The sequence below is a fragment of the Procambarus clarkii genome, chromosome 53 (assembly GCF_040958095.1).
Source record: "Procambarus clarkii isolate CNS0578487 chromosome 53, FALCON_Pclarkii_2.0, whole genome shotgun sequence".
In the NCBI taxonomy this organism is placed as follows: Eukaryota; Metazoa; Arthropoda; class Malacostraca; order Decapoda; family Cambaridae; genus Procambarus; species Procambarus clarkii.
Window position 1 is genome coordinate 24,511,872 of NC_091202.1, and position 27,842 is coordinate 24,539,713.

General features: G+C 43.6%; 1 protein-coding gene across 4 annotated transcripts; it reads left to right on the plus strand.

The window, feature by feature from the left end:
* The first annotated feature begins 662 nt into the window (after positions 1-662).
* On the plus strand, positions 663-24,267 carry LOC123767058 (glutamate receptor ionotropic, kainate glr-3). 4 transcript variants are annotated; one of them, XM_069304805.1, is made up of 13 exons: positions 663-1,229; positions 5,205-5,273; positions 5,304-5,467; positions 6,622-6,798; positions 10,088-10,287; positions 16,370-16,549; positions 17,879-18,041; positions 18,211-18,452; positions 20,083-20,267; positions 20,408-20,641; positions 21,192-21,370; positions 23,045-23,183; positions 23,945-24,267. In XM_069304805.1, the coding sequence occupies exons 2-13, from the start codon at positions 5,214-5,216 to the stop codon at positions 24,125-24,127; spliced, it is 2,106 nt and encodes a 701-aa protein (XP_069160906.1). In that variant the 5' UTR covers positions 663-1,229; positions 5,205-5,213; the 3' UTR covers positions 24,128-24,267. The 4 variants fall into 4 exon arrangements, with proteins under 4 accessions (XP_069160906.1, XP_069160905.1, XP_045612481.1 ...); XM_069304804.1 differs by having other exon boundaries at positions 5,205-5,467; XM_069304806.1 differs by lacking the exon at positions 663-1,229 and having other exon boundaries at positions 4,633-5,273.
* Positions 24,268-27,842: the final 3,575 nt, after the last annotated feature.

Genomic DNA, 27,842 nt, shown 5'->3' on the forward strand with positions numbered 1-27,842 from the left:
CATAGTAGGCTGAGAAGTGCATTCTGGCTACTAGGTACGACATATATATATATATATATATATATATATATATATATATATATATATATATATATATATATTGTGATAAGAAATCACAATGGTATGAAATATCAATGAGAAAATCATTTTGGGGTAATAAGGTGACTTGAACCAGCGTCCTGGTGATTCCCAGGCACCTGCTATAACTCACTCAGTCACGATAGGGCAAAAACCTACCAACCCGAAACTCTACTGAATTCACTGGGAAATTCTGGAGGCCCGAACCACCAGAACGGCCGGTTCAAGTCACCTCATTGCCCCAAAATCGCCAGCCCGCCGAAGCCGTAAATGACAAAATATTCAATGTTAAAATCCATCTGGAAAATAATATCATTGCTAATGGGGATTCCTTTGACAAGTCGCCGGCTTCCTGCCTTCGTCGAGGCCACAAGAGTGTTAGTGGCCCTCAGGTAAAATATTTTTTTCATATAGATATATTCACAGGCTTCCTGCCCCCAACACCGGGAATTATGACAGCGTCGCTAGTTACTGACATTGTGAAGCGGTTCATGAAGAATATAATATGTAGCCTACGATGTTCTTGTGCAGCTGCTGAGTTGGTCGAGAGCGGACCAGCAGCCCGGCCAGTCCTGTCCCACCGGCGCCCGGGCCAGCACGCTTCACTCAACCCTCCAACCAGCAGCCCTGCAGGGACCAAGACCAGCCAACCAGTCACACTGTAGGGCACAAGACCAGCCAACCAGTCACACTGTGGGGGCACAAGACCAGCCAACCAGTCACACTGTGGGTCACAAGACCAGCCAACCAGTCACACTGTGGGTCACAAGACCAGCCAACCAGTCACACTGTGGGTCACAAGACCAGCCAACCAGTCACACTGTGGGGGCACAAGACCAGCCAACCAGTCACACTGTGGGTCACAAGACCAGCCAACCAGTCACACTGTGGGGGCACAAGACCAGCCAACCAGTCACACTGTGGGGCACAAGACCAGCCAACCAGTCACACTGTGGGGCACAAGACCAGCCAACCAGTCACACTGTGGGGGCACAAGACCAGCCAACCAGTAACACTGTGGGGCACAAGACCAGCCAACCAGTCACACTGTGGGGGCACAAGACCAACCAACCAGTCACACTGTGGGGGCACAAGACCAGCCAACCAGTCACACTGTGGGGGCACAAGACCAGCCAGGGGTCACTCCTCAGGTACGACAAAATTGTCAAGATATTACTAAAGGCCGTGCTATACAACAGATACCTGAAACACCAAGAAATGTCATATTCTAGCCTAATGTTTTATATCCATAATCTAGCCTAATGTTTTATATCCATAATCTAGCCTAATGTTTTATATCCATAATCTAGCCTAATGTTTTATATCCATAATCTAGCCTAATGTTTTATATCCATAATCTAGCCTAATGTTTTATATCCATAATCTAGCCTAATGTTTTATATCCATAATCTAGCCTAATGTTTTATATCCATAATCTAGCCTAATGTTTTATATCCATAATCTAGCCTAATGTTTTGATATCCATATTCTAGACTGATATTTTAATATCCATAATCTAGCCTAATATTTTACACATAAATTTTCATGCGTCCTACGTAGACTGGGTTAGAGATCTGCTACGGAACTATAGTGCGTTATTGAGAGTTTAACCAAGAAAGTGACTGTGTCAAAGCGTGGGGCAAACTTTATAAGGTTAGCGATACCAAAAAGCTCACATTGATCGATACAGATCAAACATTTTGAGTAGTAAACATCAACTCTCATATCATAGGGGTAAAGGATCTCTGTTTTAAATAGTTTCCAATTTTATAAGTTTGGGTAAACACAAGTTAAAAAGTAATTTGTTAACAAGACTGTCTTTGTTAAATAGTCCTATTTCAATATGATAGGTTAATGTAGCTTAATCGTCATTTGAATTCTACATTTATTAACCTTGACATTCGCGCAATAGAGTTTAATTCCCAAATAGCATTTCTTGAAATGTAAAGAGATCCTAAAGGCTGGCAGTCCCCATATAAAGGCATAGATAACATATGTATCTTTTGTATCATTTGTATTTCTTTGGGGTTTAAAGTTGTGTCTGGAGAGTTAGTTGTTCATGAGTGGGCTGACGATGCTCCTGTAACACCAGCCGGGCTCCAGCTCCTGGCTCAACCCGTTCTCGCATACAAAGATCCAAGCTCGTTAATCCAGCCGCCAAACCCGCTGTTTATGAATGAAAAGCGGTTTACACACGATTCACAACTGATGACGTCCGAACACTTTCGGAACAAGTGCTTCGCTCACGTCCTCTGTTCGAACCACACTTCTATAAATGCTTCACCCACGAACTTCAAATACAAATAATTACCAACAGAACCTAAACACCTAACCTAACCTAACCTACGCCAAACTATACATACAATTTTTATGTATAAGAATAATAATTTATATATGAGAACCAACCAATTTTTAATACACAGTATGTTAAAATTGATGAATGCGTCTGTGGAGGACGACCGCTGCTTTAAACAGCCTAGTGTGAGAACGGGTTGTCTGGCTAGTGTCGGTATGGGTCACTTTTCCGGACATTATGTCGTTCAGGACTTTCTTCTCCGTCTTCGGTGTTGACATGAAGTTCATGTAGAAACTGTACGTAGAAGAGTTTATTATGTGGGGCAGATTCTGCAGTGTTGACCGTTTCATCAGAGGCAGTATGCCGTTTCGTCTTACTTTCAATGACCTCTCCTCATAAACGTTTGGGTATTCGTTCATTGAGTACTGTTCCAAGCAGTCACTATATGACCGCAGCCCGTCCTCCAAACAAAGATCCAAAAGTGATTCCATCCACCCACCAAACCCCCTGTTTATGAATGAAAAGCGGTTTACACACGACTCACAACTGCTGATGTTCGAACATATCCGGAACAAGTGTTTCACTGACGAATTTTGTTCGAATCACAACGCTATAAATGCTTCTTCCACGTACTACAAATACAAATAATCGCCAACAGAACCTAAACACCTAACCTAACCTAACCTATGCTTATTTATACACAATATGCTAATATATTATAATATTAATTTATACTTGAGAAAATTCCCGTTTTGAATGAACAGCATGTAATAATTTATGAATGCGTTTGCTTAAGACATCAAATAAGTTGGAATATCATAAATATATCTGAGATCAGGCACATTTAGCCTTGTTTTGCTGGTACTCGGTCCTCTTCAGTCTTGAAGGAGCTGTACTTAATACTACTAAAGTGTTGGTCGAGTAATCGGGTCTGTTGAGCTTTTATGGAAGTTTGCTGAATCCTATTGCATCTTGTTCGAACAGTACTCAGTCTTGTAGAGATTGCTTGGAAAAGTAGTCTGTCATCAACCCGTCCTCGACTCAAGTCCATTACTTTCAGCGGTCAACCCCACAGACGCATTCATAAATTTTAACATGCTGTTCATTCAAAACGGGAATTTTCGCAAGTATAAATTAATATTATAATATATTAGCATATTGTGCATATATAAGTATAGGATAGGTTAGGTTAGGTGTTTAGGTTCTGTTGGCGATTATTTGTATTTGTAGTATGTGGGTGAAGCATTTATAGCGTTGTGATTCGAACAAAACTCGTCAGTGAAGCACTTGTTCCGGAAGTGTTCGAACGAAATCAGTTGTGAGTCGTGTGTAAACCGCTTTTCATTCATAAACAGGGGGTTTGGCGGGTGGATGGAATCACTTTTAGATCTTTGTTTGGAGGACGGGCTGCATAATACCACCCCTTGCTTCACATGTCCTCATAATACCTCTCCTTGCTTCACTCACAATTCCCAGCAATTACTACCCACGTTTCTTACACAAGAGCAGTTTGTCAATATTGTGATAAAATTAGCTTGAATTTGCCTGTGATAATGGAGGGTAACGGCTCATGTGTCCAAGCAACCAGCGCCTCGTGGCAACCCGTCAATATTGACGCGCCAACCACACAACCCGTCCTCCAACTCGTCCTCGGACCAATTGTCCATTCCATCCAGCGGTCGACCCCAAAAACGCATTCATCAATTTTAACATGCTGTTCATTGAAATTAGGAATTTTCTCAAATATAAATTAATATTGTTGTATATTAGCATATTGTGCATATTTAGGCATTGGTTAAGTTAGGTGTTAAGGTTTTGTTGGCGATTATTTGTATTTGTAGTACGTGGGTGAAGCATTTATCAGCTCGTCCTCCAAACAAAGACCCAAAAGTGATTCCATCCACCCGCCAACCCCCCAGGTGTTTATGAATGAAAACTGGTTTACACACGACTCACAACTGATGACGTCCGAACACTTCCGGAACAAGTGCTTCACTGACGAATTTTGTTCGAACCACAACACTGTAAATGCTTCACCCACGTACTACAAATACAAATAATCGCCAACAGAACCTAAACACCTAACCTAACCTATCCTATGCCTATATATACACAATATGCTAATATGTTATAATATTAATTTATACTTGAGAAAATTCCCGTTTTGAATGAACAGCATGTTAAAATTTATGAATGCGTCTGTGGGGTTGACCGCTGGATGTAATGGACTTGAGTCGAGGACGGGTTGCTTTACTTTACGTCCGGTGGACCAGAGGACGCAATATTCAAGTGAAACGTTAATTCAATGTCGAATAAACGTTGATAACGTTAATTCAGCGTTAAATTAACGTACGCTGCAGTGGTAAATTCTGCCCTCTGAGTAGATAAGAAAATACAAATATTGCGGGCGCCCCACCTCTCTCCACGCCCTCCCACACACCCCCACACACGTGTGGGCGCCACAATCCTTTAAAATATCGTCCACTATTTCCCCAAGATCTTTCCAGAACACTATTATAAGAATTTAACAATTACTAATATGTGAATAACACGAGTATATCCGGTTGGGTAAAGCACCGATGACACGACACGGAGTGAGAGGCAGAACACACTGAGGGAGAGTATTTTCTATAACATCGCAGTTAACTTTGTAAAGATCCGCGTCGGTCTGAGGAAACAGCTGTTCAGCAGTTTACATGACCTCCAGCACGTGACCCAAATTTTAAGTGCTCACTGACGCCAGCCACACTTTGAAAGTAATATATTCAAGCTTATAGCAGTGAACTGCAACTTAAGGATAAAAATATATGACAATTATACCACTCTTCAGCAGGACGACATGAAGGTCTGGCGAGTTCTGTGGCTTACCGTCCTGGTCACCTCGCTGGTGGCGGCCGAGGTGGTCCAGGCCGAGGTGGGCCAGGCCGAGGTGGTCCAGGCCGAGGTGGTCCAGGCCGAGGTGGGCCAGGCCGAGGCAGGTGTTGACCTGGTGGGCCGAGTGGTGAGGCAGGTGATGGAGCAACATCTGGCCCACTGCCACGTAGTGCTGCTGGAAGAGACTCAACACAACTCTGTCTTACCCAAGATCGTCAGGTAAGAATCTCAGTATCTTTATAAGGATGGAAACTGATGGACCGTGGCCAGACAAATATTTACTGAAGTCATTAATTATTATGAATGGTCTTAGTGATGTATGTATTGTGGGGGTGGTTGGAGTTCTGAGTGTGGTGGTGTTGTGGTTACCAATCAGTAACTAGGCTAAAGTGAGGTCTAGCTCAATGTCCCCCCCCCCCTTACTGGCTGTATTGCACCTATTGCGTTATAATTTGACTTTCCTGATTCGAATTATTTGTCGAAACTGGCATTAAAGTTGTGGAAGGAGGTGGCGTCTACAACTTTTTCTCTTAGTGCATTCTAATTGAAGAAATGTATAGATGGTCAACGACTCGTTTACAATTCCAGCTTCAAGACATGCCGTCTTGTCCTACTTTCAATTTAAATTGGGTGTTATTGTCCACATTGTCTATTCCCATCAGTATCTTGTATGTTGTGATCGTATTACCTCTGTTTATTCACTCCTCTAGGGTTCTGAGGTTTAGTTCCCTTAACCTGTTCTCGAAGTTTATTCCTATTAGTTCTGGAACTAAACTTCTTGCAGACCATTGCACTTTTTACATTTGTTTCGTGGTTCACACGACACGGGTTCCAGATCGGCGCTGCATATTCCAGTATTGGTCTAACATAGGTAGCTTAGATTGCCTGGAAAGAGTTCTCATTCAGGTTTTTAAATGGTATTCTAATGTTTGCCATCTTTCCATATGCTGCTGATGTTACCTCGGTTTGTGTGTGCCTCTGATGTTTGTGCTGGAAATGGGACTTGGAATCTGCTTCTGCAATGTGTTGCAAGGTTTGCAGCTTCATTTGCAATGTCATTCCCTGGCATTCCTACATGACTTGGCACGCAGTTGGTATATATGTGACGACCTTGATGTTTGAGTGTTTGCATTAATGCTGTAACATTTTTGGTCAGATGTTGCTACGTAAGAGTTTTTGTGGCAGAGTTTTTGTGGTAGTTCTCGAATGTGTGTGATATGGTATTGTCGGCGTTCAGGAGGAACATGTTCCAAAGCCTATTTATAGGTGAGTGGGACTGGCCAGGGATGTGTGAAGGTGTGGGGTGGTGGACGTTCACCAGGGATGTGTGTGAAGGTGTGGGGTGGTGGACGCTCACCAGGGATGTGTTCCAGGGATGTGGCTAGCGGTGTGGTGGTGGTGGAGGCCCAGCGAGTGATGGGCGAGACAGAAGCAGCCAAGGACCAGCTCCTACAAGGACTGTGGGGAGATCCTGCCCGCAACTGTAGAGCGCTCCTTGTCTTCCTGGACCACTCTGCCCACCACGCCGCCAACAACACCCCGGTGTTCAGGTATAATATTGTTTATATTGTTTAAAGCCCAAGAATTAACGGGTCTTGAATGTGTAAACGCTGTAGTGTACAGTTAGTTCACAGCCACAAGGCCTCCGGTTCAATTCCCGCGGCAGAACGGAAACGTTTGGGCATTGATTCTTTTTACTTGCTGCGTCTGTACACCTAGCTGTAAATAGGTACCTGGGGAGTCAGATGACTGTTACATCACGGAGGTCTTTTGTTAGGATAGGGAAGGGGAACCTCGATAAGCCTAACTGGCTTGCTCTCCCCCACCTATGGACCAACCCAGCCTCCTAATAGAACGTCGGATTTTAACGTATAATCTCCCTAAGGCCAAAACTATCGTACTAGAAAATGGCAGCGGCTCACGAAATTGACATATTGTCTCGTTTTCTGTTTTGGCTCCTCTGGTAGGTTAGGATAAAGGCACTTTAGTACGACAGTTTCATGACGTTGGGAAGTCTTAGGAGGACGGGGTGTATGGGAAGCCTCGAGGAACCTTCCGTGTTCTTGTCCGGGTTGTGGCCAGTTGTGCACAAGTTAGTTGTGTGTAGTGTTGTGTCTTGGGAACATTTATGTGGACCTTTCTGGTGCCTGGAGCACAATGAGGCTCCGGAGAGTAGAGGTTCGTGGGGTGTGTTACGGGCAGCTGTGGGGCTCCGTGGCTGTTAGGCATCACAGCCAGGCCCGCCACAACGTGTACCCTGCAGCTTCTCTGTGTACTGTACACACACTGTAAGGTGTACCCAGCTTCATGGTGTACCGTACACACACTGTAAGGTGTACCCAGCTTCACTGTGTACTGTACACACACTGTAAGGTGTACCCAGCTTCATGGTGTACCGTACACACACTGTAAGGTGTACCCAGCTTCACTGTGTACCGTACACACACTGTAAGGTGTACCCAGCTTCATGGTGTACCGTACACACACTGTAAGGTGTACCCAGCTTCACTGTGTACCGTACACACACTGTAAGGTGTACCCAGCTTCATGGTGTACCGTACACACACTGTAAGGTGTACCCAGCTTCACTGTGTACCGTACACACACTGTAAGGTGTACCCAGCTTCATGGTGTACCGTACACACACTGTAAGGTGTACCCAGCTTCACTGTGTACTGTACACACACTGTAAGGTGTACCCAGCTTCATGGTGTACCGTACACACACTGTAAGGTGTACCCAGCTTCACTGTGTACCGTACACACACTGTAAGGTGTACCCAGCTTCATGGTGTACCGTACACACACTGTAAGGTGTACCCAGCTTCACTGTGTACCGTACACACACTGTAAGGTGTACCCAGCTTCATGGTGTACCGTACACACACTGTAAGGTGTACCCAGCTTCACTGTGTACCGTACACACACTGTAAGGTGTACCCAGCTTCATGGTGTACCGTACACACACTGTAAGGTGTACCCAGCTTCATGGTGTACCGTACACACACTGTAAGGTGTACCCAGCTTCATGGTGTACCGTACACACACTGTAAGGTGTACCCAGCTTCATGGTGTACCGTACACACACTGTAAGGTGTACCCAGCTTCACTGTGTACACGTGTCGAATTTAATAGCCAGTTTTTTCGTTGTATTATATATGATTGGGATTTGTTGTCTAACATAAATTTGACTAATCCTATCATATCCTAACGTGAGTTAATCTTTATAATTATGTCAGTAATTCATGTTCTTAATATATTAATATTGCTTGAAATGAACCAATTTGGAAATAAATATTAGAAAATGACGAAAATCCCAGTTGTAGCCCACATCAGTTACCAACCTCTGGATACCAATTTACTGTAGTTGAACAGAGGCATCAGGTAAAATAATGTGTACCCAAACGTCTCTGTCCTGTCAAATTTGTCAAATATTAGGGGGACTCCCGGTTTGCCTCCTGCCTTCTCATTCGGGGGGCAGTGGCGGGCGTCGTTCCCCAGAATCAAATCAGGAATCAAACCCGGGACCTTTCGGTTATTAATTAATTAATTTATTTATTTATTTTATTTATTTATATACAAGAAGGTACATTGAGTTAGAGAGAATACATAGTACAGTATTTACACTATTGTAAAGCCACTAGTACGCGCAGCGTTTCGGGCAGGTCCTTAATCTAACAGATAATTTTAAGTAGGTAAATTCTAGCAGAATTAATAAAAAGATAACAGATACATTGCAAGAAAAAAAATGAGATGAGAGAGAATAGTAAGTATATTAAAGCACATTGGTATATTAAAGCTCTGATTGATTAAATTACCAATCAAGTTGTCAATGTAAACAAGATTAACAGACACCGTACAACAGACTGAAAGCACATATAAGAAGACAGCAATGATCACATTGGTAAAGATGTTCGGATTGGGTACATAAAGATAGGGAGATTGGGTAGCAATAGATACAGTGCAATTTTAAAGCAACAAGGTAAAAAAAAACTATGCAGATGAGATTAGGTACTTTTTAGTTTTGTTTTTGAATGACGCAAAAGTTGGACAGCTTTTCAATTCACTAGGGAGTGAGTTCCATAGACTAGGTCCCTTTATTTGCATAGAGTGTTTACACAGATTAAGTTTGACTCTGGGGATATCAAAGAGATATTTATTTCTGGTGTGGTGATAATGAGTCCTATTACATCTGTCCAGGGAGAGTTTCAGAGCAGGATTTGCGTTTAAGAACAGGGTTTTGTAAATGTAATTGACACAAGAAAATTTGTGGAGTGAGATTATGTTTAGCATGTTAAGGGAGTTAAACAAGGGGGCTGAGTGTTGTCTGAAAGCAGTTATGATGCGCCTACACTGACCACTTCGCTCTATTGGTGTGATGTGTTAGAGGTGAGGGGGTAGTGGTGTTCTCTATAGTCACCACTGGGTAAGTGTCCAGAATACACCAACAAGTAACATCATTTTATTAATTTATTCCATATGTGCGAGTTGGATGAGTTGTTTCAACCACTTATTGTGGCTTCACCAGACCACACACTAGAAGGTGAAGGGACGACGACGTTTCGGTCCGTCCTGGACCATTCTCAAGTCGATTCTCAAGTGTACTTCAACCACGTTATTGTGACTCATCGCCTGCACTTATTGTGGCTTGTTATCTGTTGTGTAAATAGTTACAGTAATAATATTAGGCTCGGCAACCCTGGTTTCCTGTTAAATATCCATGTATTTCTTCAGTCCAGCTGGGGGGCTACTTTCCTATTCCCCGCTGACTGTGTAAGCCGGAAGATCGGTAGAAGGACACAAACTCCAGACAGGACTTACACAGTGGTCTCGCCTGCAGGTTCCTGGAGTGGTGCGGGTTGTGGCAGCGGCCGGACGTCCGGGTGGTGGTGGTGGGCACCGGGACCCACGACCGGGCGGTGCTCCTCCACCACAGTCTCCGCAACACCCTCCACGCCCTCTACCTCGCTCTCCTTCAGCGTCACAAAACTCCCCGGAGTTCCTCACCGAGCGCTCGGCTCAGGAATGGTTCCAGTAGAGGTGAGGACAAGGTCACGCCACACAGGTGAACTACTAAGGTCGTCGGGGAGCGGGGGTCTATAGGCTACTCTCGGCTCCAAGACCATCTTGAGGTTATCTTGAGATGATTTCGGGGCTTTTTAGTGTCCCCGCGGCCCGGTCCTCGACCAGGCCTCCACCCCCAGGAAGCAGCCCGTGACAGCTGACTAACACCCAGGTACCTATTTTACTGCTAGGTAACAGGGGCATAGGGTGAAAGAAACTCTGCCCATTGTTTCTCGCCGGCGCCTTGGATCGAACCCGGGTCCACAGGATCACAAGTCCAGTGTGCTGTCCGCTCGGCCGACCGGCTCCCAAGGCTCCGGCTCCGACCATTGCCAAGTTCGTGGATGTTACATTGTATATCTGTAGTGAGGGACAACGAACTTGCCTTAAACTTTACATTACTTAGTAAAGATTGCTGCAGAAGAGCTAGCGACCGCGGGAAGTTGATGCAGAGCTTGTTCAGGCTAAACGCTGCCAACACCGACCCTCTTCATCTTCCCTCTGGCCTGTAACCTCACCTTTTCTCTCCCCCACGCCACACGCATGTACGCACATGAATGATTGCACCCACATGCATGCACAATCGTTTTTTTCAGTGTCAGAGTAGTTAACAGGTGGAATGCATTAGGCAGTGATGTGGTGGAGGCTGACTCCATACACAGTTTCAAGTGTAGATATCACAGAGTCCAGAAGGCTTAGGAATCTGTACACCAGTTGATTGACGGTTGAGAGGCGGAACCAAAGAGCCGAAGCTCAACCCCCGGAAGCACAACTAGGTGAGTACAACTTGGCGAGTACACACGACCAGGGCGAGTACACACGACCAGGGCGAGTACACACGACCAGGGCGAGTACACACGACCAGGGCGAGTACACACGACCAGGGCGAGTACAGGGCAGTGCTGAAGTTTCCTGCCCGAGGACCTACGCGTCCATCATGCTGGTGACTCTAATGTCCGGCCGCGGCGCTGACAACCATCCACAGCTGCCGCGTCGCCCGCGTCGCCAGGCTCCCAAGGCACACCGCGGCAAGTGCCAGGCTCCCATGGCACGCCGCGGCAAGTGCCAGGCTCCCAAGGCACGCCGCGGCAAGTGCCAGGCTCCCAAGGCACACCGCGGCAAGTGCCAGGCTCCCAAGGCACGCCGCGGCAAGTGCCAGGCTCCCAAGGCACGCCGCGGCAAGTGCCAGGCTCCCAAGGCACGCCGCGGCAAGTGCCAGGCTCCCAAGGCACGCCGCGGCAAGTGCCAGGCTCCCATGGCACGCCGCGGCAAGTGCCAGGCTCCCAAGGCACGCCGCGGCAAGTGCCAGGCTCCCAAGGCACGCCGCGGCAAGTGCCAGGCTCCCAAGGCACGCCACGGCAAGTGCCAGGCTCCCAAGGCACACCATGGCAAGTGCCAGGCTCCCAAGGCACGCCGCGGCAAGTGCCAGGCTCCCAAGGCACGCCGCGGCAAGTGCCAGGCTCCCAAGGCACGCCACGGCAAGTGCCAGGCTCCCAAGGCACGCCGCGGCAAGTGCCAGGCTCCCAAGGCACACCATGGCAAGTGCCAGGCTCCCAAGGCACACCATGGCAAGTGCCAGGCTCCCAAGGCACGCCGCGGCAAGTGCCAGGCTCCCAAGGCACGCCGCGGCAAGTGCCAGGCTCCCAAGGCACGCCACGGCAAGTGCCAGGCTCCCAAGGCACGCCGCGGCAAGTGCCAGGCTCCCAAGGCACGCCGCGGCAAGTGCCAGGCTCCCAAGGCACGCCGCGGCAAGTGCCAGGCTCCCAAGGCACACCATGGCAAGTGCCAGGCTCCCAAGGCACGCCGCGGCAAGTGCCAGGCTCCTTGCGACTCGTCGTAAAGCACCGCGACGAGTCAAGGTTTCAGACCATCTACTCTGTTGCACTTACGTGTTGAGGGGCACTATCCCAAACGCGGAATAACTATTCTCTACAATTTTGCCTGAGAGCGTGGACAGCATTTGAGATTTGATTGATTGATGAAGATGATGCCACCCAAGAGGTGGCACGGGCATGAATAGCCCGTAAGATGTATAGACTGTTGTTGTTTTATAGATTTAGCTACCGAGAACGAAATGTCTATGTAGCACGGGCTATAGTGAGCCCGTAATTGAGTTCGGTTATTCGCGATAACCTTGTTACTGTGATATTTGGGTCGAAGTTTTAAATGGCGGTGGAGTTTTCTCCTTCTCCTGCCCTGTTTCTTGTTCGCTTCTGTTTTAGTGCACTGGTTTTAGTTTTGTTTTAATAACATTATCTGGGTGGCGGATGTAGATGTACAGTGTTCACTAGTGTGTCCCGTCCTTCAACTCCTTTTCTAATCATTGTAGTGGCTGTGGAATTTGCATCTAATGCAGCTGCTGTCGTTGGATTAATGTTGAGTTTGATGCGCAGGGCTTCAGTCGCTTTGTAACACCGTAAAGGTGTTTTGTTTAGTTTTATTTAATATATATATATAGTTCATGAGTCACAGACAAGGATTTGAGAGGCACCATTCTGTCGGCCTGAAACTCACACCTCTAAGCGTTAATGACCTCAAGTGACCTGAGGTCAGCTCATGCAAATTTCACCTTGCTTCTGCTAATCTGATAATTGTAGCCTGATAGCCTTCAGACATGCCGACGTTTAAGGAGAGCTTGGTAGAGAGCCAGAGCCACACACCTGGTGTGTGCAGGTGTAGGAGGCCAGGTGTGTACAGGAGCAGGAGACCAGGTGTAGAGAGCCTGAGGCTATCTACTTGTGGGCAGAGTTACTTACTAGGTTTCCCAATATATACTGAGGGAGCTGGAGGATAGGGGCATAAGGAATAGGAGAACAGCCAGCAGAGCAGAGCAGAGGCCAGCTGGTGGGGCGGGACAGTCTGTCAACTACAGACACCTCCCCCCCCCCTCCCTCTCAATCCAGCTATAGGCAGACACTTGGTGAGTTGAGCATGAAAGTTGACTTGGTCGTGTTTACAAGTGTTGTGTGAGGATCAGGGGCAGACAAGTTGTAGGGTTTCGAATTCTAGTATAATGACTCACTTTGCATATTAATCTTGAACATTAAGTTGAATTCCTTTAATTATGATACTTATCATGTGAAATATAATTGATGAATTTATTGTTTAAATTGTCTTTAACTTTGTTCCCTAGAGTTTTTGAGTTGAGATGAGAAAGCCTCTGCGGTTACTGGGTTCATGATTTTAATGATGCAACCCGTTCTCGCAAATTCGTAAAGTCAATATTGACTTATTAACTACGTGCATAGGTGATATACTAAACATAATAGATACCCTTAAAAAGATTCATAGAAAACACCGACCTTACCTAACCTTGTTAGTATCTTAAGATAAGCATCTTATTGCTTCGTAATTACAATTATTACTTAACCTATACCTATTATAGGTTAGGTAATAATTGTAATTACGAAGCAATAATATGCTTATCTTAAGATACTAACAAGGTTAGGTAAGGTCGGTGTTTTCTATGAATCTTTTTAAGGGTATCTATTATGTTAAGTATGTCACCTATGCACATATTTAATAAGTCAATATTGACTTATTAAATTTGCGAGAACGGGTTGCATGAGTACATGATACAGATGGAACAGACTAATAATGACTTTTTTATAACATCTTTGAGAATATTGTGATACAGACAAGTTCCATTCCTTGTCTTGTAGGTACGGACAAATGAATGGATGGTGGCAGCATTTCTTCTTCTACTATCTACTCTTCTATTTCTACTATCTACTTTTCTACTTCTACCTATCTACTCCTCCCCCTCTACCCCTCTCCAAACTCTCCTTTTCAACTGACGACCCTCCTCGCTCCTCCCACCTCTCTCACCCCAAACCCTCACTAATTACTTCATCATTCATCTCTTTCCTTTCGTTTCTCTTATACGTTTGTGGCAGTGAAATGTGTTCTAGAGTTCTCTCTAGAGTTTCGGGTAGCTGATCAAGTTACGGCGCCTTGTAGTCCCCGCACCTTGTAGTCCCCGCACCTTGTAGTCCCCGCACCTTGTAGTCCCCGCACCTTGTAGTCCCCGCACCTTGTAGTCCCCGCACCTTGTAGTCCCCACACCTTGTAGTCCCCGCACCTAGGTAGTCCCCGCACCTAGGTAGTCCCCGCACCTAGGTAGTCCCCGCACCTTGCAGTCCCCGCACCTAGGTAGTCCCCGCACCTTGTAGTCCCCGCACCTTGTAGTCCCCGCACCTTGTAGTCCCCGCACCTTGTAGTCCCCGCACCTAGGTAGTCCCCGCACCTAGGTAGTCCCCGCACCTAGGTAGTCCCCGCACCTTGCAGTCCCCGCACCTAGGTAGTCCCCGCACCTTGCAGTCCCCGCACCTAGGTAGTCCCCGCACCTAGGTAGTCCCCGCACCTTGTAGTCCCCGCACCTAGGTAGTCCCCGCACCTAGGTAGTCCCCGCACCTTGCAGTCCCCGCACCTAGGTAGTCCCCGCACCTTGTAGTCCCCGCACCTTGTAGTCCCCGCACCTTGTAGTCCCCGCACCTTGTAGTCCCCGCACCTTGTAGTCCCCGCACCTTGTAGTCCCCGCACCTAGGTAGTCCCCGCACCTTGTAGTCCCCGCACCTAGGTAGTCCCCGCACCTAGGTAGTCCCCGCACCTAGGTAGTCCCCGCACCTTGTAGTCCCCGCACCTTGTAGTCCCCGCACCTAGGTAGTCCCCGCACCTTGTAGTCCCCGCACCTAGGTAGTCCCCGCACCTAGGTAGTCCCCGCACCTAGGTAGTCCCCGCACCTAGGTAGTCCCCGCACCTAGGTAGTCGAATACCTAGGTTACAAGGTGTTGAACGAGAGAGGTTGCCTTAGGAACTCTGGAGCTGCTCAAGTATAGTTAGCTAACTGAGGGCGGGATAACGGACTAAAGAGAGCTGTTTCCCCCGGCTTCGTTAGTTAACTGGGGGGTGGAATAATGGACAAGAGAGAGCCATTTCCCCCACCCTCCGTTACAATGCCGACCTCAGGTCACTTGAGGTCATTAATGCTTAGAGGTGTGAGTTTCAGGCCGACAGAATGGCACCTCTCAAATCCTTGTCTGTGACTCATGAACTATATATATATATATATATTAAATAAAACTAAACAAAACACCTTTACTGTGTTACAGCTTCACATTCCAGTAAGTAGTACAATAGTGGCGCCTCTGCTTCTGTTCCACAGATGTGACACTCTTTAACTATTGGGTTCATTACCTCCCAGCAGCACTTGTACCCAAGTCTGAGTCTGTGTATGGCTACTGCAATGTCTCTGGATATCTTTTTGCCAGGCTTGAGAGAGTAGTATCCAGTGGCTTGTTCGTACCACATCACAGTGGATCTTCCTTCCGCTACTTTGGCTCTGTGGCGATTTCTGATAGTTGGGAATATTTTCTTCTTAATTTGCTCCTTAATCAGTGAAAAACTTGGAGGTATTTTAACCTGTTGTATGTTGTACCTTGCGTGTGGGTGTATGTTGTACCTTGTGTGTGGGTGTACATTATGTGTTGTATGTCACTTCAAAATTTTTGCAGTACCAAAACTTACCGATTATTTAAAAAAGATGAATCTCTATAATATATATCAGTTTATATGAATTAAAATATATTATCTACAATTGTAGAAGACGATGTATATATGTATATGCCTGTAAAAATTAGAGACTAGATGCTTAAGGCTAGCCTCATTAACCTTTGCAGGGTGACAATTGGGTTTGGGGGGACTGTCATAGTGGGATCAGCGTCCATGTGGTCTTTCGTGAAGTCACTGAACATGAAATGTTTGGCTCCGAGTCCATAGAGGTTTTTATAGCTTGTTCTGATGACCCAGTTACATTCTGCAGGCTCCTAACACTTAAATTGTGCAACCTTTTTGGGGGTCGATCCAAGCATTTTCGGGTCGTAGTACATTATGTATAATAATTATGTACAATCTAGCGTATTATATGTAATCATTGACATAATTAAAATTTAATAGAATATTAATTCTCTTTTCTCATGGGATACATATAATTGATGCAATTTACTATGACAGTAATGATTTTTGTTAATCTTGGAACTCAATTGATGTTTGTGTACAGGAGCGGGAGACCAGGTGTGTGCAGGAGCGGGAGACCAGGTGTGTGCAGGTGTAGGAGACCAGGTGTGGGTGTACCGACGGTGTCTGTACTGTGAGGAGGGCGACGCCGGCGTCCAGCTGCTCCAGCAGGCGGACGCCACCGCCGTCCCCCGGCGGTGGCGGGAAGACGGCTTCTTCAATGGTTTGTCTCCTGTTATATTAACCGGTCGACTGAACCAGTTGTCTTAGTGAGTTCTCTTAGTGAATTACCTTAGCCAATTATCTTAGTGAGTTCTCTTAGTGAATTACCTTAGCCAACTATCTTAGTGAGTTCTCTTAGTGAATTACCTTAGCCAACTATCTTAGTGAGTTCTCTTAGTGAATTACCTTAGCCAACTATCTTAGTGAGTTCTCTTAGTGAATTACCTTAGCCAACTATCTTAGTGAGTTCTCTTAGTGAATTACCTTAGCCAATTATCTTAGTGAGTTCTCTTAGTGAACTACCTTAGCCAACTATCTTAGTGAGTTCTCTTAGGGAATTACTTTAGTCAACTATCTTAGTGAGTTCTCTTAGCGAATTACCTTAGCCAACTATCTTAGTGAGTTCTGTTAGTGAATTACGTTAGCCAACTATCTTAGTGAGTTCTCTTAATGAATTACCTTAGCCAACTATCTTAGCAGTTCTCTTAGAGAATTACCTTAGCCAACTATATTAGTTCTCTTAGTGAATTACCTTAGCCAACTATCTTAGTGAGTTCTCTTAGTGAATTACCTTAGCCAACTATCTTAATGAGTTCTCTTAGTGAAAAATCTTAGGAAATTATCTTAGAGAGTTATCTTGGAGAATTATCTTGAGGAAATATCTTTGCAACATATTATGACTGGGCTGGAAAGCCTCAGCATAACTAATTTGCAATTCACTGTAAGTCTTGTAATCATTGATGCTAATGTTGCAGACACAGTAGGATTAGATTTGCTAATTTCGCCTTAAACATATATTTAGTTTAGTTAGTGATTCCTTAAGTATAATTAGACATGCAAATTGACTAGTAGAAGGTAATTTAGTGAATTAATAGGAAGACAGTGACTGTTCCGTGTGGTAAGACTGCCTATTTACTGCAGCCTCAGCAAAGGCGTCAACTTTATGGTGTTCCTGCAGGCCAGCGTGAGAGGGAATCACAATATTTTTATGTTTACCCTCCCTAATTAAGTATGCTTATATATCTATGTCTGGCTTCGGAGACAAGCACGTTATGACTTGATGGTAAACTGTTTAGTGCTAGTAGTGAGGAAAGGGAGTCAGAAATAATTAAGCTGTCTACTTCAGTGGCAGCAATACTGGTTCAAAATTATTGACGCCTGGAATCCTTGGCCACGATCCTGGGGGTGGGGGGGGTCGAACCCGCGGCATAGTAGAGCGAGAGAAACAATTTCTAATCATTTTCGGATGAGTAATTAGTTGAAATGTTTTCCCCATGTGATAATATCTTTGACATAGGGTTGAGTATAAGTGTGGCGTGCCTATATACAGACCCGGTGTTGGACATGAATGGGCACAAGTCACGGATAGCGATCAGGCCTTATTTCCCCTTCATCGACTTTGAGGTGCCGTCTGACCCCTCCAAGCCGGTCAGCCCTTTAGACTCTCTCGACGTCCGTATGCTGAACGCAATCGCTGCTCATCTAAACTTCACGTACGTTGTTCCTGCTGTGTATTTCTGCCATTTTCTAAATGTAATTGGTAAAACATCACAACACTTAATTGGAGATATTGTGATGCTCTTCTGATAGTTTGATTCAGTACAACCCTTGAGCACAGTCCTCCAGGCGTGGGAGTATATTCCAGTACGGCATCTTTCAAAGGTACGAGATGAGGGAACCGCTGGACAAGCAGTGGGGGATACCCGGGAGCGGGGGCAACTGGACGGGTGTGATGGGGGAGCTTCAGCAGCAGCGAGCTGATCACACCACCATGCTCATGCTCACCCCTGGCAGGAGCCGCGTCGTCCAGTTCTCTAAGCTTTACACCAATGACCCCATAGTCCTCGTCTCCCTCAAGCCACAGCCTCTGCCTCGTCACCTTTCAATCATCAGACCATTTCCAGGTACGTGCGACGGAACCATCTTACTCAGAGACGAAGCTTTTCCAGATATTCTTTACGTCCAGAGCCGAATGCATGTTCAGAAGCAAGCTTTTCCTTATACTTTATTGTTAGTGAATCATCTTACTTGCTTTATAAAGTTTTTTACGTGTAGATAATAAGGATGAGATCAATGATTCTGGCACAAATCTTCTCAATTTTTCTTCACTTAAAATAGAAGTTGAAAAATGAACTCTCAAGTTCCTTTTACAGTTACATTGTAACCGGACGCTAAGAGACGCGTTTTGTTAACCCTTGTCTTCATTACTTCAGTTTTTACATTTTTATTCATTTAACTTATACTTCCAATATTAATTATATATCTATAAATAGTTTAACTAATTTTGTGTAGCATTTGTTCATTATTTCTGCAGTGGAGATGGAGCAAGCCTCTGAAATAATTATTTTAAGCTGAAGAAGATATATATGTTTTTAACTTATTATACTTTTCATTAGTGACGTGTGCTCTATGTTGTTCGGGTATGCAAGCTGAAATAATATTAATAAAAACTATTAATTAATTTAACATAAAATACGAAATAGCAACAAAGAATAATATTTTAATGTATCAATGGAATTCTTCTTGGCAATACTTGTAACCACTGAACCATACTCAAAGTTAAGTAACTTTGCTGTACAATTTTTGCTTGCTCTGCAGATCATTCAATAATTCTGTATATTTGACAAAGCTTTATTTTCGTAAATATTGTGTACATTTTCATAATTTACTAACAACCATAAACTCATTGCGCACGGCGACTCTATTTTCAGTTTGGTGGCAATAATGCAAATATGTGCGGCAGCCTCACGTCACCTATGACAGTCATAGGTGACGTGAGTGTTGACCTGGACACTTGAAGCCTCACGTCACCTATGACAGTCATAGGTGACGTGAGTGTTGACCTGACACTTGCAGCCTCACGTCACCTATGACAGTCATAGGTGACGTGAGTGTTGACCTGGACACTTGCAGCCTCACGTCACCTATGACAGTCATAGGTGACGTGAGTGTTGACCTGACACTTGCAGCCTCGCGTCACCTATGACAGTCATAGGTGACGTGAGTGTTGACCTGGACACTTGCAGCCTCACGTCGCCTATGACAGTCATAGGTGACGTGAGTGTTGACCTGGACACTTGCAGCCTCACGTCACCTATGACAGTCATAGGTGACGTGAGTGTTGACCTGGACACTTGCATCCCACTAATACCATCTCAAAACAAATCTAACAGATTCGAAAAAAGTTAAATACTTTTAACTTTGAACGAAAATACCACTATTGATTTATTATATTATTCCAAATGTTAATGTCATCATTCAAGTAGTATGAAAATTTAGGGTCTCGGTTGTAATGTTGGGTTCGTTCTCGACTCACAATCTGAAATTCCGGGTTTGAATCCCGGGTGGGACAAAAATGGTTGGGCGCGTTTACAACAAATATAAAACAGACAGGGCATTAAACGTTACCATCCTACTCAGGCACCATCCTCATCCTACGTATCCTGTATTTCCTTCCCCCATCCACCATTCTTACCATATCCTTTGATCATCAACACGAAATCGAATCGTGAGTGATGCAGCCTAGTCTTTCAGATTCAGTGTGGCAGTTGTTGCTGGCGAGCATGGTGGGGTGGAGCGTGGCGCTCTGGGTGATGCTGAAGGTGGGCTCCACGCTCCTGGGTGGCAGGAGCTTCAAGCTGAGTTACTCCTTTAACTTTGGCTGGGCCATCCTCATGGGGAACCCTCAAGACCATATTCCTTCCAGCCTCATGGCTCGGGTGAGACTCTGGCTTATGGTTTCAATTCTTACCGGTGTCAGAGATGGTGTAACGGTCGTGGTATAGCTGCTCTGATTTTGTTGACATAGATGCGAGTGATTAGGAAAATAACCGTTATCCTTGTGTTTGGACGCTGGCAGATTTTGGTTGGCTGCTGGCTAATTGTGTCCCTGGTGCTGTCGTCAGCGTACAGGTCGGCACTAATGGCCAACCTCGCCGTCCAGGAGTACTCCCGCCCTATCAACAGCTTCCAGGACTTGGTGAAACGTCCAGGTTTCACCTGGGGTTCCATAGTGGAAGTGCGTTTGAGCGCCTTCCGAGAATTCTTCACGGAGAACGGACCTCTCATGCGCCGCATTTATGACAAAATGGAGGTGAGTTTTCCGTTTTATAGCAACTAAGACCTTGGTGAAGCGGGCAGGCATACATAGTCCGGAAGGAGAAGAAGAGGAGAGATAATGAGTCTTTGAGATAAAATACAGACGATTTGCAAGTCAAATAGCGTCTGCTGGTCACCAAGGACACGCTTGCGGCTGAGCAATATATACTTTAAGCCTGTTTAGAATAACTTCCTACAACAAACTTTCAATGTCTACATCTAATTTACTAATTGTAAGGTAATAAGGTAATTGTTAGGATAAAGAGCTACACCATTGCAACTGTATAGCACTTGGAAGGAATACAAGGATAAGGATTTTGGAAAGGATGGAGGGAAACAGTGCCCAACCACTTGGACGGTCGGGGATTGAACGCCAGCCTCGAAGTTGTTCCCCTTGCCTGTGTTCTCTGAAGCTCTTCTCATCTGTATCCTGCAAAGCTCTCCATCTTCCCTGCATCCTCCGAAGCTGTCCCTCTTCTCTATATCCTCCGAAACTGTCCCTCCACATGTAAGACTAACTATGGCATTGTCTCTTTCTGGTTCAGATCAGGGAGTTTTATCAGGGTCTGGCCCGGGTGCTGAAGGGACGCCACGCGTTCATCATATGGAAGAACCTGGTGAAGCCGGTGATAGCGAGGCAGTACACAGACAGTCGTGGCCAGAACCCCTTCGCCCTCAGCACCACAGAGTACCCCTACCTGCTGGGCTATAGCTGGGGCTTCAGGTTAGTGTTGATATGGACAGTTCTGTTGCGAATTTAGGACACTATATTATCAGGAATGACATTGGATGAGCGCTCACCTGTAGGAGGCTAGGACAATATAGCTGTAATTTCATAGATTTTTGTCCCATTTTGCCAAAAAGTTAAAAAAGTATGATTAAATAAATTATCAGCTACCTAATAAAATACATATTAATGTGTAAAATATTATTAGTTAGACTGTATTGTTTTAAAGTTATTTTACTATTAATCTGAGTATTAAGTCGCTATCAATTAAATGCAATCAGCATACATATCATTTACTGTGCGTAAAGTGACGTAGGTGTTGTAGCTCCTGCTCCCTGGGCCTTGGGAGTATAGTCTACAGGCAAGTCAGCTGCGGTTAATACTTAAGCATCTCATTCACATCGAATTATTAATAACTCAGTTATTTGGGTTATGATGTTAATTTTGCTACTATTAGGATGAGAAACATTTGATGTAAAAACACTACAGCTTGGAAGCCCCTAGCATTCATAGCTCGGATCAAAACTGTGTTTCTCAGAATGTTTGGTAATATGTTTATTGTTTGTGATGTGTGTATATGTATGTATTTACACGATGTACTGAACGGGGTGAGAATAGCTTGAGCTACCTCATCCCTTTGTGTGTATTTTACCTCAATAAACTTATTTCAATTTCAATTTCAAACTGTGTTTGATGAGGCGAGGGGAACTCTGTTGATAACTTAGAGTTGATATTTCCTCATATTGACACATATTTACTGCTGATAACTATTTACATAATTTATTTATTAATAATTTTAACTATGGGAATACTATTATGAATTTGATTTAACTAATATTATTCCTTAACTTTAATATGGTCGTCTAAAGAGCTGTTGATAATTTCCCATAATTTTACTGTTGGGCTTTACATACATACTTATGTCTATCTGGTATATTTCCAGATTCGTTCATGTTAAGCCAGTTATATTCCTCTTAAGGAGTATTAGAGCCATCCCCCTCGCTATATTTGTGCCGGTTGATGCACATTTATCATGCTCTCAAAAAGCTGGACCGTTGATATTAGTCCAGCCATGCTTGAGCTAGAGTACTCTTTTGTGTGCACATCATTCGACTGCCAATCTTAATTTGAAAAGCATCCCTGCTTTGGTCGATTGACATTCTGGGAATATCAAATATATATTTGTTTCTCGTGTGGTGGCAACAGGTTCCGTTACAGCCCTCAAGGAAGCGTTTGAGGTCCGGACTAGTATTGCACTTCAGTTTTAGTGATACACAATACACTTGTAAATGTGCAGTGACTTGCTAGTTAACATATTAGGGATTTTAGTAACGGTGTAAAGTGATTCGTCACCGAACTCAAATGCGTTTCTTTACACGGTAATGGCTTATATTAGCTGCAGTTCTTAGTCGTATGTAACCACTTTTGACTTAATATTCTCACCCACATAAAGTTTTCTTGAACTTTGTTCGAGGTACAAAAAGGAGGGAATTCAATAAATTTAAATATATTATTTTAAAAGTATGTACAATTAAAATCAAATGAAAAACTTATTCATAAATGCTTATACACATATAGCTGATTTAATGAATACGAGATTTTAGTATACTTTAATCGAACTAAAAAACAAAAGATGGGTTGATCATTGCCAGTCTGAATTTCCGCCAGCAGGAGAGGGGCGCCATTCCGTCTACGCTTCGCCACACTTCAGCAGCGACTGATCGAGTCTGGTCTGGTGAACTACTGGCTGGAGGATGTCCTGGCCAGGAATATGACGAAGTCTAATACACAGACGAGTCAGTACCAGGAGGTGAGTAAAGTTTGAATTTCCATGCTAGTGTTCGTGTCACACCCCATGAGGTTCAACACGTAAATAAACACACTGACAATAGGATTCATATACCACAACTTAACGCTTGAGTCATGAGCAGCAGGGGTCTTAAGACCCTGCATTATTACATTGATTCATTATTCAATGCATAAATGTATGCAATAAAGCAGTTAGGATACTGGGATATATTTTTCGAAGAGTTAGCATAGATATTTTTATGGTATTCTTCAGCTTTATCTAGCGCATGTTAAGTCACATTTAGATTATGCAGGTCATTTTTGGTCGCCATATGAATGAATGGATATTCATTCATTCATTCATTTTATTCGTAAATGAATGAACATGTATTTACTTGAACGCGTGCAGAGAAGGATGCCAAAGCTAATTCCAGGCATTACCAACATTTCTTACGAAGAAATATTTAAAAACTTTAATTTACATTCTCTAGAAGGACAAAGAGTAAGTTGTGATATAATTTAAGTATGTAAATGGATGAAACGGGTAATACAAGGAAGATATAAATAAAGTTTGAAATATATGGACATAAAAAAACGGAACAATGTATATAAATTGGAGAATTTGAAATTGCAAAAGCCTTGGGTAAATGCTGATTATGGGCCAGTAGGAGCTGCCTCCTATGGGCCAATAGGAGACGTCTCCTATGGGCCAATAGGAGCTGCCTCCTATGGGCCAATAGGCTTTTTACGGTTTCCTTGATTCTTATGAAACCGTTGTTACAGGGTTCCGGAGGAGACCAGGTGGTGCTCGGCCTCGACCACCTACAGGGTGCCTTTTACATACTACTACTGGGGTCCTGCTTCGCCCTCGTGGTCCTGCTCGCCGAGCACCTCACCCACTTGATACATACTCGTCGCCAAACACTCCAGGATGACCTTGACGGCTTCAAGACCTCCTGGACGTAGTAGACACCAATTAGCCCATAGGAGGCAGCTCCTATTGGTCCGTCTAGTAGTCACCAATTTTCCCTTCGTAGCGTTGAAATTAATTGGTATCTCTTGTCAGTCAGATTCCGTGCGGCTATATTTTTTATTTGTTAACATTACTTATCGAAACTAAATTTAAGAGCACTCCTGAGATTGGCATTAATCTAGAGACACGTAAGTAGTGGTACATGAAGAGGCTTCTCGAGTTACCACAGAAATATTTGAAATATGAAAGGGAAATACATTTAATGATGACATTTGTATAGCCTTGTCCGAAATGAAACAAAATAGATCATATCAGAAACTTCTTAACTTTGATTTACATGTTTAACACCTTTATATGTTTTCAGGTAATTATTTACACATTACCGACATTAAGCGATCTATTAATATACATAGGATACACATAAATTTATTTTATTTAATACGGGAAATATAATGAATACAGTTTCAAAGATAAACAAACTAATACTATGAAGTTAAAGAAATTTGCACAGCCTTAGCATTTTACATATAAAATATTGTGGGGTAACTTGAGAATTGTTTGAAATATGAATCCCTACCTAAACTAGGCTTAGCCATGTGAACGTGTTAAAAGGGATCCCTTTAAGGCACTGCGCATTTTGATACAGACATTTAGAGCTGTGTTACGTGGGCACAGTATAAATTAGCTTGACGTGACCAGCACTATACAAGCAGGACAGTGAAAATTATTTGTCATTAAGCTTTGCCAGGAGCTTGCATCCAAATAGCACAGAACTGCATAGGCTGTTCACAATTCTTAGGTATATTTAGTACAAAACTCCCTGGGCTTGTTACCACGTGGTGCAACACCCAAAAGGTCTGCATCTGATAACAATATATATATCAGATAAGAGTGGGTACTTGCAGCCAATCTTAACACCACTCTGCTTCTGGCCATTCTCGCTACGTACCATTACATAAGAATTCTAAAAATTATTTAAGTTTGGATTCATAATTTTTTATAATAAATTTGTAATTAGGAGACTGGTGCTTTAAGTAACATTCTGGAATAGACAAGGGCTTCACTTTGCTCTGACGTAATCAAATACGTAGATGCTTTACATGTCATAAGTATGTAAATTTATGCTTTGCAAATTGTTGTCAATAAGACGTTAATAATAATAATCTAGCTTTCAACACATGACGTACACAGTAAATGTGTAGAAGCGATCTCATTACACCTAGATACACCTGAAGGCTCACTTTAAGACGATTAGGCCTCAATTGCTTCAAATCAGGCCTGGTGCCCAAGAGGCTCTGCGCTATGACAAACTACTCTGGACTTGTCAAGTAAAACTGCCTTCTAACAGAGCCAAACTTATAAAGGCTTGCTATAAACCAACATGAACCTACCAATTCTACCACCAGTGTTTCGAAAGCTCATGAAAGTGTTTGAATTCCTTGTCTGCAACAGGTCCTGCATTGCCAAATTTCTTTTTTGCTTTTCGGATTGTCTTGGCAATCCCAGTGACTGGCATCAAGAGTTTTTCCAAGCTGAAACTAATCAAAACTTGCTTGAGATGAATGTTTTTTTTTTTTAATTAAATTAATACTTTTAATACATTTCACTTAAACAGATCTTGTGGCTGCTGGCTGGACTGTGAGCCCCGTTGCTATATAGGCCGCCCTGGACTGTTTAAGTATTTAGGGTCACTATGTGTATTGGCAGTACCCAGTGGAGGACAACTAATTTTTTCTAAAACGTGATAAAAGAGAGATTAGGATGATTAGTGATTTTTTCCAATAAAATCACTTAGTGCTATAGTGGAATTTTGCATCCATATTCGCAGATATATTACTAATTGGTTATAACCGGAGTTGGCATTCATAATATTGTTCACGACTGTGTATGTTAATTTATTATATGTATTGATGTCAGTAATTCCAGCAGAATTCATTTCGCTTCTTGACAGTACTAGTAAATTTCAGTAAATATCTTGTGTGGTATAATTTATCCCTCTCTGCTACCCATAGTTTTGCCAGGTAAGATTTTGCGGAAATATCTCGACGTAAAAATCACTTATACATTTTTATGGGAAATTAAAAGAAAGTGGATCTCCCTGAAGGGTAGCTTCTATCATTCATGTATAAATTTAGTTGACAATAAACTTTCAAACATATGTATATTTCACAGCCAGAGTTCAACAGAAAGATCTTCCGCATCAATAATTTGAAATTGAAAAAAAATGAGTATCGTCACTTTTTTGCATATTTATATTTGATTTTTTATATTTTCAACCATTTCAGATAAATGAAGTAATTGCCAGAAATTTTCCATTAAATTATTTTCCTTTATTTTATGTATGGGGATTCAATGTTTTCAGTGTACGGAGTAGTTTTAAATACTTCATCAGTTTTTAGCATATTTTGACTAGTAATATAATTTTATAGTAAACTATTGAATTTGTATTAATTTTTAAAATAATATATGCTGTATCAAAATAATATGTTTGATAGTCTTAATTTAGTTTTTAAACTTGTATTAAACCTATAATATAATATTTTTTCTCTAAAACAAGAGTTTATGGATCTGAAAACTTGGTTTGCATACAACATGCATTTACACATGAAGTTCAATAGATGCATGTTTTATACTAGATGGGGTCCTCAGAGGTGCCCTGCCCTCGACCCAAAACAATTGTGCCACTTAAGTGTTATCTTGATATAATTTCGGTGCTTAGTGTCCCCGCGGCCCGGTCCTCGACCAGGCCTCCTTTGTGTTACACACCCCTCAGGAAGCAGCCCGTAGCAGCTGACTAACTCGCAGGTACCTATTTACTGCTAGGTTACAGGAGCATCAGGGTGAAAGAAACATTTTGCCCATTTGTCTCCGCCTCCACCGGGGATCGAACCCGGAACCTCAGGACTCCGAATCCAAAGCGCTGTCCACCCAGCTGTCAGGCTCCCTCATGTAAACACCCAGAATACAAATTGCCTTCAGGACATATATTTCGCATGTCACTGTAATGTTGTGAGCAGCTAAACAAAATCTGCGCAAAAATCAACTATTTCATATCGACCAGCCTCATCGGGGTCATCATGGCAGCCGACCCCTTCAACGGAAGAACGATTCAACCTCGACCCTCTGGTAACAGTACCCTATCGACTTGAGAATGGTCCAGGACGGACCGAAACGTCGTCGTCCCTTTACCTTCTAGTGTGTGGTCTGGTCAACATACTTCAGCCACGTTATTGTGACTCATCGCCTGCAACAGTACCCTCCCCCACCAACACACACACACACGTCACTCTGCAAAGTCCCCAGCGTCGACTACAGCCATGGACACACCAGACATATCCTTTTTATCGATATACATAAGTTTTATGAAGGCTCTATAGGGATTATCTTATATTTAATGTCATTCTCCTAAACGCTTTTGCATATTAGAAAACCTAGAGCCATATTCATAAAGCACTTACGCAAGCACTTACGAACGTGTACATCTTTCCTCAATCCTTGACGGCTTTGGTTACATTTATTAAACAGTTTACAAGCATGAAAATTTCTCAATCAACTGTTGTTATTGTTATAAACTGCCTCCTGGTACTTCGGAGCTCATTAACGGTTTAATAACAAAGCCGCCAAAGGTCGAGAAAAGATGGACAGGTTCGCAAGTGCTCGCAAAACTGCTTCGTGAATCTGGCCTAGTAATTAGATTTCATCTAGATT